At 34.0% G+C, this 13,787-nt stretch overlaps 2 protein-coding genes across 3 annotated transcripts; one reads left to right on the forward strand and one right to left on the reverse strand.

The window, feature by feature from the left end:
* Window positions 1–815: 815 nt before the first annotated feature.
* LOC145584617 (FCS-Like Zinc finger 10-like) lies at window positions 816–3,690 on the forward strand. Its single transcript, XM_081641429.1, has 3 exons — window positions 816–1,215; window positions 1,794–2,923; window positions 3,025–3,690. Exons 2-3 carry the CDS (start codon window positions 1,809–1,811, stop codon window positions 3,164–3,166), a joined length of 1,257 nt encoding a protein of 418 aa, XP_081497555.1. The 5' UTR covers window positions 816–1,215; window positions 1,794–1,808; the 3' UTR covers window positions 3,167–3,690.
* Window positions 3,691–6,033: 2,343 nt separating this feature from the next.
* Window positions 6,034–12,260, reverse strand: LOC145586030 (putative E3 ubiquitin-protein ligase RZFP34). Of its 2 annotated transcripts, none has more exons than XM_081642744.1 (11): window positions 12,068–12,260; window positions 9,772–9,932; window positions 9,576–9,663; window positions 8,213–8,272; window positions 8,076–8,108; window positions 7,889–7,966; window positions 7,495–7,538; window positions 7,060–7,183; window positions 6,865–6,956; window positions 6,657–6,768; window positions 6,034–6,499 (listed from the first exon to the last, which is right to left on the reverse strand). In XM_081642744.1, the coding sequence occupies exons 2-11, from the start codon at window positions 9,885–9,887 to the stop codon at window positions 6,392–6,394; spliced, it is 855 nt and encodes a 284-aa protein (XP_081498870.1). In that variant the 5' UTR covers window positions 9,888–9,932; window positions 12,068–12,260; the 3' UTR covers window positions 6,034–6,391. The 2 variants fall into 2 exon arrangements, with proteins under 2 accessions (XP_081498870.1, XP_081498869.1); XM_081642743.1 differs by having other exon boundaries at window positions 9,772–10,283; window positions 10,392–12,258.
* Between the last annotated feature and the right edge of the window lie 1,527 nt (window positions 12,261–13,787).

Consider the following 13,787-nt stretch of genomic DNA (forward strand, 5'->3'; position numbering starts at 1 on the left):
CATTATATTTGAATTGAGTTATTAAGGTAGCATGAAAGTTGACACGTTTCATCTATATAAGGAAAATTAATCATATTAACTTTGAAACTTATAAAGAAAGAAGCGATATCAATATATGTATCATATCGTGAAGATAGATAGATAGATAATAGTCAATTAAATCTTCAAAGATATTAGTAGGACAAACAATCACAGTACATACCACAATTGACCATGAATTTCACAATTGAAAACCAATAAGAGAATTAAAAGTTGTAAAATGCTTCCTTATCCATTATTAGCATTTTAAAATATACATCTTTTAGTACATTGCAATAAAAACAAAGTACGAGTACAAAAGTTGTGATAACCCTTAAAATTCATAAATGTGTACATTATTCACAAGTCACAATTTAGAAACATTTGATCACCATTTTCTACATTGTTGTCTAAAAATTGATTGTTGTTCCATACATTGTAGTGGAAAATGTAAGATAATCCCGTTTTAACATAGAGATTATTTCTAATTCACCTTTGTAAAAATTCATACTAATATTGTATTTGTTTATTTTATTTTATTTTAATCTTTTATTTGAAGTAGTCAATCTAATCTAATCCACAATTTACCAAAAGTCAAACAAATCAGAATTCACACAAAAAAAAAAAAACCCTTGTTGTATAAGTGACGTGGCAAAAGCAAGAATTTAGCAATTTCCAATTTTATTTATTTATTTATTTTAATAAAAAAGCACTTTCCAGAAATGATCCTGACCGTCTATGACTACAGAGTCCATCTTTCTTCTCTCCTTTAAATTCACAGTAGAGAGAGAAAAAAAAGAAGAGAGAGAAAGAAAAGAAAGCAAAGAAAGAAAAGAAAAGAAAGAGTATTTCAGAAGCTCTCTTTCTCTCTCTTCACTCACTAACTATGCTTCGCTGATTTTGATGCATTTTACAGTAACAAATAAGAACAATTAGAGAGAGAAATTAGAGAGAGAAAGAGTGGAAGACAAGTCTTTTTTTATGACATTTTTATTTTTTTGCTTCTTTTGTTCATCCTTTGTTTTTTCCCTTTTTTTTAACACCCTTTAATTTCTTCTCCCAGAAAAATAAATTTCTCCCTCATTTTGGGTTTTTCTTTTCTCCTAATTTTCTTGGGGTTGTTTTGTTTTTTAAAACAATTTTTTGGGTTTATTTTATTATAAAAAACTCAGGAAAATCAATTAATCAAATCAAAAGGTATGTACTCTTCTTTCTCTCTCTTATGATTTTGCTCACTTCACTTTAGCTCATGATTAGAGTTATAATCTTTAGATTAGCAACATTTAATCATCATTTTTGTTTGATTTTGTTTTTTATTTGAACCCCATTTGTTGTATTTAGTGATTTTTAGTGGTACTTTGTATGATTTTTATCTTGATCGGTTGTTGAACTAATGGATGCAGTTGTATGGGTGATTTTCATGTTTTTTCTAGAATTTTTGGGAATATTGGAATTTTTTTTTCTGGTAATAATTAGTACCTTGGAAAATGTGATAATCTGGACAACAAATTCAATGATCTATTTTTTGTTCTTCATTATGGGTTTTCATCTAATTTTATCTGCATTTGCTTGAATTTTTCTGGGTTTCTCTAATTTTTTCCTCCTATTTTGAGTTCCTAGATTTGCATGTTATTTTCCCCCCCTTTTAATGCTGTTTTTTATTTTTTATTTTTGGAATTTTATTTTTCTGGGTTTGACGATATATGTATTGCTTAAGACGAAGTATGAATTTTTTACCCAATTGTTGATATGATTTTCTGTGAATTATTATACAGATTTTGGGAATTTATATGATAATGTTGAAGAAGAGGAGTAGATCAATTCAGCAAGAACAACAAATAATGGGGGGTCAAATAACATCAGATGGAGGTTCTGAAACTTGTTTACAGTCTGAAATTTTAGGGCAAAGACAAAAGACCAACTCTTTTTTTAATGTTCCTGGTCTATTTGTAGGATTAACCCCAAAAGTTGCTTCAGATTGTGACTCAGTTAGAAGCCCAACTTCACCTCTTGATTTTAAGCTGTTCTGTAATTTGGGCACTTGTTTTAGGTTCCCTAAATCCTCTTTAGAAGTGCACCAAAAGTGTTGGGAATGTCACAAAGTTGGACTTGGAAGCATTGTGGATTCACTTGATGATGATGACAGGAACTTAACTGAGAAGGATAAAGTTATGCCTTCATCTAATAGTAAGACTATACTGTTTGGGTCTCAGATTAGGAGTAAAGGAGCCCCAAACTCGCCCACCAACCGTGTCGATTTTTGTGAGTCGTTGCCCAAGTCTTTGCCGAAAAACTATGCAGTTTTCCCCCATGCTAGGATGATGAAGCCTTCTAATCTTCAGAAGGGTAGCTCTGATGTTTTATTTGAGATTGGAGGGGACCCTTTAGAGTCTGACCCTTTTGGGAAGATCCAGTCTTTTTCTTTGGATTCTAAGAGGCTAGGGTCAGAGATGTATAGGCTGAAGTCTCGTAATGTAGAGTCGAGGATCAAGCGTTCTTGTTTTGAGAACGAGACAATGGAGAAGAGTTTGAGTTTTGACTGGATTGGAGGAGGTCTGGATGCCGAGAATAAGCTGACTACAGTTCCAATGGCGATTCCTTCTTGCAATGAGATGGCTCGTTCTCTTACCCCTGAAGAGATTGAGCTCTCAGAGGACTATACATGTGTGATTTCACATGGTCCCAATCCCAAAACTACTCATATTTTTGGTGACTTTGTTTTGAAAAGTCACCCCAATGAAATTGATCCTGAAAATAAGAAAGAAAGTTTAGAGACCAAAACGCCTTCTATGGAAAACTGTTTGCAGATATCTGCACCATCACCATACCCTTCGAATGATTTCTTGAGCTGCTGCTACTTTTGCAAGAAGAAGCTGGAAGAGGGTAAAGACATATATATGTATAGGTTCGTTCGAGTAGCTTACTTGCAGCTAACCTTCTAGTTGTTGAGTTGTGATTATCCTGTCATTGCAGCATCTCTAAACTGTGTGTTTAACCTTGTTGCAGAGGTGAGAAAGCTTTCTGCAGCTGGGATTGCCGTTTGGAGGAGATCTCCAATGAGGAGCACGAGAAATCTATCACCGGAGATTCTCCCAAGGCGGAAAATGGTGACGACGTTTTTGAGAAAAGCATGTTCGTTGCTATTTAGAGAATATTAATTGCTTTCCTTGAAGTCATTATGCCCATGATTGATGAAACTGCCAAAATTTGATCATCTGATAATAAAGAGCTGCGTCTTTTGTATATCTATAAGCAGCCTCGGGTGTTCACTGTATGGCGTGTTAGTAGAACCTTTTGTTGCAATTCATCTCTCATGGTTCTAATGACTCTTTGATAGCTAATCGGCTAGATCCTATAATTTTGACCGTAGTTATAAAAGCCGGGAATGGCTTCTTTTGCCATTTCTGCCTATATCTTCTCCTGGCTTCTCCAGGAACTGTGAAAAACCCAAAAAAAAGAAGTGTTTTTTTGTTCCTTCTTTTTTATTCACCATTTTGAAAGGAGTTGATGTATAAGCCTCCCATATGGACAAATTATTGAGATTATTATATAGTATTTTGGATATAAACCTTGATCATTTTGCCGGATATGATTCATATATAATTACAGATTGTTGTTTGATGCACATTATCATGAATATCATCATATCTTATATCTTTGTCTCACAGTTGAGGCCTCTTGTGAATGTCCCAGGTATTGCATATCTGCATCTTATTAACAGAGATGCATAACATAGGGCTTCAGCTAGTAAATCCGGTTGTTTTCCGAGCACCCTTCAGATCTAACTGGTTTTCAGTTTCTGTTTTCCCAGTTATTACAGCTTTTGGTTTCAAAGATTGTGTTCATGACCCTAATTCTTCGATGACCAGGTTTACTCGATAGTTTAGTCTCCATTAGCATATACATGTAATGTTGCGTTACACCCGGTCCATAGCTGAAGAAAAGAAGTAGCTTGCTAAAGACTTGATCAAAAACTGCATCAGCAAAGGGTTGTTGAGAGATTCTTATTACCCAACCCTGTATTTTTCATTAATTTCAAATCAATCTTTTTCTTGTTGTTGAATTATTAGCTTTACACTTTATTTGATACAAAAGTTGAGCAAATTTAAGATTTTCCTTGGCATTTTTAGTGTATATATGTGTTTGCTTATTTGGGACCCAGGTTTTCTATATCTGCATAGGTGGGGGAATCAGGGTAGTACAGTTTGTCAGTTGTGAATTAATATGTATGACAGAAAATGCATACTTTCATGACCATGCAATTCATTGCAAAATCTAGGACATAAAATATTGATGCAATTTGCAATGATTCTCACTTCTTTAACACTATGGTGCAGCAGAAGCTTATAGTAGTAGTGTTTCCCACTCATTTTGTATTTTTCCCAGGTTAGTAATGTCTGATCAAGGTTAACACTTACCAATTTTTGGTAACGAAATCGAGAAACGATAAACAACCATTTAGAAGTCGTATTACCATGAACCTAGAGATTCTTCGAGCAAAAATTACATACGTAACTATTACTGCATTTACTTTCGCCTATCTAATTAACCATCCTTTGTTTGTTGAAGAATGGTTTAAAAGTTTTACCTTGAATATTAAGATTTTTCGATCTAAACTACATACAAAACCATACTATTGCTACATTTATCATCACCTTTCTAACTGACCATTCTTGTTTGTTGAAGGTACTATCATTTATATGCCGTATTATTATTAACATTAAGATATTCCGAGCAAAATTACATACAAAACCGTAACTAGCTACTAGTGCATTTATTATGCCTACTTAAGTGACCATCATTTTTCTATGAAAAACAATTTATAAGTTTTACCACGGATATTGAGATTTTCCGAACAAAACTAAATAAATCATTATTATTATTGCATTTGTTATCGCCTATCTAAATGACATCCTTGTTCGTTGAAACTAAAATACCATTTAAAAGTCGTAATACTATGAACATTAAGATCTTCTGAGCAAAATTATATAAAAATCATTACTAATACTGCATATATTATCGTCTATCTAACTGATCATCGTTGTTCATTGAAGGATCGGTGTATAGGTTATTGTCCACATCATCCTCCTCTTCCCTTTGAGATTTTATTGAACAAAATTATGTACGAAGCCATTACTATGAACATTAAGATGTTTTAGTATGGAACTATGGACTATGGATTACTAAAAACAATGGAAAAACAAATTTCTACTCTTTAAAATATGATTGAGAAAATTAGTCATAAGCTCATAACGTCAGTAATAGAACCTTGTTATAGGGAATTTCCTGTAGTTTGGGCTTCACGTGCAACCTCGTTCTATGTGTTGCAACATATTTTATTTTTTTCAATTTTTTTTAATAATATAAGATGGTCCGTCGTATGTTAAATGTATGCATTTAAACAGAGTTTTTATTTTATTTTTTTAGTTTTACTTATTTATTTTTATATAAATTTAAACAGAGTTACCTTTGACAATCACAATAAATAATTTCTTGGTAAAATGCTGTTTTCACTTTACCCCCCCTCCCCCAAAGGAACAAAAAAATAAAATAAATTGTTGGTGACATACTGACATTAGTAGCAGTAGTTTTCTTTTCTTGTAAAGGGGTGTTTTCTTAACTTGTAAGTGTATTATTTTTCTTCTAAAGATTTGAGACAAGCAAATTTGTGTGTTACAAGCAATTTATAGAGGTGAGATTATGACATGAAACCATATAAGTTCAGCAAGCATGCCCTCAAAAATAAGTTCACATTTTAGACATAGGTTTCTTTGTTAAAACGCGATCAAAGTTAATCATTAGTTAACTTCTGTAAAATGATCTAATCTTGGTGTTTTGGATTAATTCTTTCTCCATGAACCAACCACCTTTTAATCATGTGAGAGGTGTTGCAGAAAAGAGCAGTAAGAAGTACTATGTTTGTTCAGATGTACTAGTAAATAGATGACACCCTCTGTCTGAGGTGTTTTTCGGTGTATTTTCCAAAAGCAACCAGATGAAAGTATTTCTCAGGCGAAATTTTAACTGAGACAATTTCTCTATATTATGATTTTAAAGATTTAAGTTCAATCCAAGGAGATAGTAAACCTGAAATCAAAGCAAATTGAGCTCAACAGTATCTGGAGCTCTGCTGTATACAAGATACAACACATTGAATCATACAAAAGACCAGACATAAACTTAAATAATACAGTTTGTACTAGGCGGAAAGTGACAAAATTGCAGCTACTCGAAGGCCTCAACCGAGCTTTGGTCAAATAGTTCGCGAAGTTCCCATTCCAAACATCAATCATGCACCCAGTTGAGTCTGGAGTCAAACAAGGGGTAAAGGCGCATCGGAAGATATCATATGGTACTCAACAAAAGCCACATTTCAACCTAATTGGCGAGTGTTGTAAGATTTACAGTTCGGGCACTTTTGAGCCACGATATGGTACTGAACGCAAGATTTTGACCCACAGTCATTGCAAAGAATGGAGACCTGTATAAGAAATTTATGGTTAGCTATTAGAGAAGCAAATCTTGAACCTAACAAATTCGTACGATAACCAGAAAAAGATATGCTTCTAAATCAGGATTAAGTCGCATCTTCCAGGCTGCCACACGATTATAGGTAGCTAAGACAACTAATTACTCACCATCTTATTCTGGTAAGGTTCTGGCATTGGAGTTGCGGCAATTTCCATGTCAAATTTCTCCCACACCTTAGACATGTCACAAACCGATTTTGAGCATAGGGGGCAAGCATACCTGCAAGATGAAATCATACAATGGTCCATTTAATAGGCCATTCCATACAAACTGCAATTACACAAATACGTAAAGCATTGGAACCAAAAAACTCACTGATAGTGCTCCTTCATTTCATCCAAGCAGTTTTTGTGGATTGTGTGTCCACATGGCAATACAGTGATATCATATCTGGACTCAAACAAATACTGAAACCAGAATAATATTAATATATTATTAGCTTCCGAGGAATTCAAATAACGCAAATAACTCCATAAAAGTGCTAGAAAACAGGTGGTCCATATACCATACCTCAAAGCACACGGGACAGTCATGATGCATTGCCCCCTCTACACAAGGATGGCTATTTTTCAAGACCTTGGAGTAGCAACAACCGCATTTGTAACAGTGAAAGAAATTTTCTCGTCCTCCAATTCTGTACAAAGTCAAAACTTGTTATAAGCCTGCTCAAGACAATCATCACAGTGCATACAAGTAACACCAGGGGCATTAATAACAATGCTCCTAATGATATATAAATGGGAACTAATCATCACATTTCCCAATGGCATTGAGATTTCTGAGATCTTTAAAGAGTTTGAGTGATGTAAGATAATAAGAGAACAATCAATGTGAGACATTTCAAATTGGAAAGGGGAACAAATTAAGTAGGGACGGAATGAGTAAAGCAAGCTATGGAACTACTATTCAGCAAAGAAAGCAAATCTATATCAATTAAACTCATACCTGCAGATTCCACACCCTTCACAGTGGTACTGCTTCTTAGATACCTGCAAAATCACCAAAACTATGAGTTACGGAAACACATTACAGGGCTAAAGTGGCAAATCTCTATCACATATAGTTTCCATTTATTAAACTGAGACCATAGCTTGAAATCATCCACACTCATACAGCTCCTTGTTTTCGACTGTATTAATTATAACATACAATCTTTCTATGGCTTCTTAAAATCCAGCTTCAAATGTATAACATATTACAATTTGTAGTTATTGATTCAGCTTGACTTGAAACTTGAAAGCAAAGATTTATGCTATCCAAACTACCCGACAAAGAATTTGGTGAAAGATATTCTGCAGAAGCACAGAAGCCTGGTACTCTGAAGAAAAAAGCTACTTACATCATCATCATATAGCTTGCATGTCTCGCAAAAATATTTGCCCATGCAAACACCACAATTGATACACACTTGTTGAACCTAGATAGACATCATCCAACAACATTAAAATCCAATCAAAGTCAACATCTTGAACCATTAGAGGCTTCACAACTGGGCCAGAAACTCAAAAATTAGAGATCAGACAAACCTCTTGTTCAGTACCACAAAGAGAGCAGATCACCTATGTAAACATAGTAGGAAGACAAGGTCAGTCAATAAAACATTGAATAACAACACTAACTCAAATATGAACTCCTATTAGCATACATTTTCATAAACCTTTACCTGCTGAACTTGACGTCGAGGAATGTCATGCCTCTTTGTCTTTTCAAGCTTGATGCTGTTCTGCATATCAATAAGACATAAGAATAAGTCAAGCAAAACAGGGAGAAAAATAAATGCCTCAGCTCGGTATATTGTTCTGCATATCAATAGGATCTATGTAAAATCATGCAAAACAGGAAACAGTTGACGGGGTGGTCCGGAATCCTGGCTAGGTGCTGAGGTCAAAGTTCATAAACACACAATGAAAATTATCCTTGCAGACTTCATAAACTCAAATAACAATAAGATACTTGTATTTACATCCATCCCAATATTAACTTCACACTTGACATAGAGATTAAGAACAAGTATAACAAATATTTTGGAAGTAGAAAGAGAAATGTACAATAAAGTGTTATGAGAGAGAAAAAGCATTGATGGGTCAAAGAGAGAAACAGGAAGAATACTCCATAACAATTGATATTGAAATTTACATTACATGGTGGAAATTACTTTAATAGACAGCAACAATAGTAAAATTTTGTAAGGGAAGTCTGGTGCCAATTTCTCTTTTCCATCACAAATTTGAAATTTCTATAAAAACATAGCCACTTTAGAAGCAGAGAAAACCATATATTTGAGAATTAAGTTCCACCATATAAAATGGCATAGAAATTTGAAAAGTACATAGTATTAACTTATTATTAAAAAAATAAAATTAAAAAAATAAAAAAACCATTTATTACAGCCTACCACAAGGTTCCTATGTGTTATGGTGAGTATTTACCTACAAAACGAAACAAGATGCTTTCTATAAACATCAAATAGAAGTGATAGAACCCTGCATAATCAGAAAGTACCTCCCTGACTAATGGAAAAGGGTGCCAATAAGGCTATAACTCAGGTAAAGGTCAAAATATCAGCCTACACTTCAAGATTCAATAGCAAATCACAACCAAGAGAAATGAGGCAAGCTAGCATATGCCAAATTATGCAAAGCTCACTAAATTAACCTAACGTTAGTTTCTGTCAGTGTAAAATGTGATGAAACACAGGCTATATATTCATCAAGAACCAAAATTAGAGTGAGAGAACAAGCTCTAATTAATAACTCCAAGAAACTACCAATCTTCCTAGTAGGAAAGGTCATTCACCAATTTAAAACATTGTTGAATGTAAATTAGCTTTGGAAGTGTATGCCTACAGGTCACAAACCCATCAGCAATTCAATCTCAAGGAAGAATTTAGGGTGACAATATAACAGGTGTGGATTGTGGAATATGTAATCATGGGTGGCTATAAAATGTATCCCCAAATATCCTACCAAGGCATAATATTGAAAACTAAAAAGCTACACAATCAATATATAATATCATTGTCTTACCATCGCTTCATTATGACAATGGCGGCAGTCAAACACCTCATTACAACAAGGTGCTCTAATTCGACATCTTCGCCGATAATGCTGACATCTGCAATGAAAATATATCATTGTAATGGACTAGAGATTTTTTTAGAGAAAATCTAACGGGAAACTAGATTAAAGGGCCCCTGAGAACAATAAATAGCACATTACATACCCATACTCCATGTAGCCCCTATCTAGCACAGTGTCTGCACAATAGGAGGCATCCGCAGAGACTTTTCTGTTTGAGTGCGACTTCATAGACTCGTACTCCTTCATGATTGCTCCCATGATGAATCTTAGAGTCACTAAGCTGCTTAAAGCAAGCTAAAATACCTGCATTGAGAGTATCATTTAGGACTAATCCTACAACCCAAAAAGGCACACTAAGCATCCAAGGCACCCAGGTAAATATCCTTGATTTCTTCTACACTGCTGCAGAGCAATGACATCAGCAAGAAGATAATTGAAGCAAGGCTGCACAGCTCCAATCGTCACAACTGCCAGAAGAGAGCAGATCAAAAAAGAAGATCTAAATATATCCCACTACAAACTAGAATATACAGCAATCAGGAACTCCACAGCTTCTTGGTTTTGTAGAAATCAACAGTGATGCAAGATCTCTTGATGCCTTGAAGGTCCAAAACGAGTCCAACTAAATTGGAGATGAACAATACAAGCCTCAACCTATGGTAAGAGCAGTAGATCACACAAATCAATTCTCATCTAAAACGAAACAACCATACAGGGAGAATGTGTGAGAGTTGTGTGTTGATGGTCCATCAACATGCCTACCTTGATTCATGACTTCCGATGAAAACACCTTTAAGTTCCTTAAATTACCCTGATTACTAATACTTGATCTTCATGAACTCCACTTTTTGGAAATTGGAACAATAATCTATTACATATCATGCAATATCGGGGCCTCCTCTATTTTCATCCCTAGGGCAGAAATTTAAAACCTAACAGAAACTACTTGAGTAGCCTGCACCCTAATGTGATATAATTCAGCTTGTCGCCCCATGCTCCGAAGTACCTTCTGTGAGACCATTCTGACAATTGGTATTCAGTTGCCTAGGGATTTAAGAGTTCTTCAAAGGCATCAAAACACACTAAAATATATGTCAGTGTATTCTAAGTCTTTCTAATGGTTCAAGACTTTAGATAAAGTACCAAAGAATCCTCGGCCATTGACGGGTGAGAATTATATCCAGAAATGGTACGGCAGAGTCAAAAGCCAGACTAACAAAAGACTCAGATTAATAACCTACAAAGTAAAGACAAACAACAGACGGTGCTTCAAAGTATACGAGAGACTGATGACTGCAGAAGGTGACTTGAAGAGTTATAGGGAAATGGCCTTATGGGTTATTTCTCAAGAGCCCTGAAATCTTACTGTACAAAGTTAAATGCCTTATATTCACATAATCAGGCGAAATCCTACAGTATCACCTGAAGTTAGCAATCCTTTCCAATCTAAAATCAGAGTTACGCATCGTGGTTACACAGCCTGTAAGTCCAACAGCCAATGATAGAATTGCAGCTTCATAGTTCTTATGAAACTGAGCAGAGACACTATGGTTATATCTCACAGACAGTGTAATTTGTCTCTCATGAACTCACTCATTTCACAATACGAAATCGAAGAATCTATCCAACATACGCAATCAAAACCCGCTGTAACTACGATTAGAAACCCCATTTAACATTTGAACCATCCCTCAACGATTTTCACCCCCTCCTCCCAAAACCCTCCACCAATATACATCAGAGGAGAGTTCATCACATCTACAAACATGGAAGAAAGGCCATCCATGTCTCACATACGACGAACAATAAATTGGGCACTCCAATTGTATAATACACATCACAATAGCATGCACAATAGGAAGTTTATACAGTATTAAACAAAAGCTTCAATTACTAATGGAGCTGCAGCCATTTCAAATGCTTACATAATAAATAATTGCAGATAAGCAGATCAACAAAAAGAAAATCACAGCAAAAGCAAACACCAACAAATTAAACAAGTTCAACCCATCAATAAAAAGACAATCAACACAATATAGAGTTATAAACCACAAACCTAAGCTAAAGTATTCATCTTTATGTCTTAATTAAGCAACCCTAATTTCCAGAAAGCAATCATAATAACCAAATTAATTCCATTTATTGTCATTTCCAAACCCTAAATCACGCTATTTCCTAGCACAAACTGTTTCCCACAACTTGTAATCTTCTGTATAATCCAAAACCTAAAAATTTCAATAATTTATCATATAGAACTAAAACCTAATAAAAAATCAATCTTTGATCAAAAACCACTAAACCTACCTTTTCTCAGCTAATTCAAGCACAAATCAAACCCCAATTCGATTCAATCAGATGGGAAATTAAAGCAATGATTAAATATTCAAATAAAGCAAAGATTAAAAGAACCAGCTAAAATTATGATTATAACGACGAACTTTCGTTGGTTGATTAGGGTTTTTTCCGATGACGATCGTTGAAATCTGAAGACTGATTAAGCCGAAATTAAAGAATTTTGCTCCCTTTTAATTGCGAAATCGAAGTTTCTTCTTAATTAAGAGAGAGAAAACATGAGTTGAGAAGAAATGATGAGAGAGAAAATTTTGAATGAGCAGAATTTATAGAAGATTGGTTTAGTTCCAGATGCTTCGATTTCGTGCACTCAATATCCACTAATTTTTGGTACTGTAATTTTTTTTTTTTTGAGATATTTTTATTGGATAGAAAAAATATCTTGCATTTTTAGCCTTTAATTCCAATAATATGATTTGACGTATTTAAATTAGTAACAATCTCTTAAATTAAAACTCTCATCCTATGTAATACTTTATTTTTTATAGAATTACTAGTACGTAATTCGCATATCATATTAGTATAGAGTTTAGATGTGTATGGTGATTAATGTTATAAATATGTATGATTTTGATTTGACTTATAAATATGTAAGTATTTTTGTGACAATTGTGATCAAAGTTCTTACATACATCAATAGTTTTGTAAACAAGTAGGTCACATAAAAAAAAATTGCAACTTTGTTAAAAAGGCAAGTTAATAAGTTCGACTGTTATATTACTTGGACTAGCTTATAATCATGAGCAACTATGCAATTCATCAACAAGTTTCGTTTATTTATGTACTACTACAAATATATAAGTAGGACAAGATTATGTAACATGAAAGATTTGTCTTAAACAAATGTATTATAAAATCTTTTTTGTAAGAGATATAAGTTTAAAATTGTCTCCCACTTTCTAAATCCAATTAATGAATCCTTATATTTGAGGAAGTGTTGATAAAAGATAAGAGAATCGGTATCTTATTATAGTGGAACTTGATCGCAAGCTATCAAGACAACAATACTAAATATGTAGTATACATTTACCACTATAATACAAGTTAGATTGACAGTTTGACACACATGCATCGCGAAAAATTTGATGTATATCAATATATCATTTTCTCCTAAGTGTTTTGAAGAGAAGAACTCTATGACTCACATAGCAATAGGCAATCTATGTATGTTCCCATTATTACCACAAAAACAAAACAGTTCATGTCATGAATGAAATTTTTTAAAGTGTGGTTACAAACTTACAATTATTCATGCCTAAACTCAACTGGATAATGATCCAAGGGCTTAGATTCAACAAATTCAAGACTACCAGACCACTTAGATCTTGCCACGTCAATGCCGGTCTTTTTTAATATTAATTTTATTAGTGGTTTGAACACGTTAGTTTAGTTTAGAGATCAATGCTTATCCATAACAACATCAAACATTTGTAAACTTCAGATTTGCCGCCGTGTGTTCATCGTCACGCAATTATAAGACATTGCTTGGTAGTTAGCTAGTTACCAAGTACTTTGTATTATTGGATAGGTGCGTCAATTAGGCAAATTAATAATTATTAATTAGTCCACATGGACCATTCCCATAGTTTAAAGGGATGGATCTACGTCTTCGCCGTACATAAGGTACAACCGGTTGCTTAACTAATTTGCCCATGCCTGAATTGTCAATTATGATTAGTTTTATTTGATCTTACGAGTATCACGAATTATCACCTGACAAATTTTCTCAATTTGTAAGGAAGAAATTTTTGCAGAATGAGCAAATTGTGATAAATGGTTGTAGATTGGAAAATATAATCGGTTGTA

The sequence above is a fragment of the Chenopodium album genome, chromosome 16 (genome assembly GCF_948465745.1).
Source record: "Chenopodium album chromosome 16, dcCheAlbu1.1, whole genome shotgun sequence".
Classification (NCBI taxonomy): Eukaryota; Viridiplantae; Streptophyta; class Magnoliopsida; order Caryophyllales; family Amaranthaceae; genus Chenopodium; species Chenopodium album.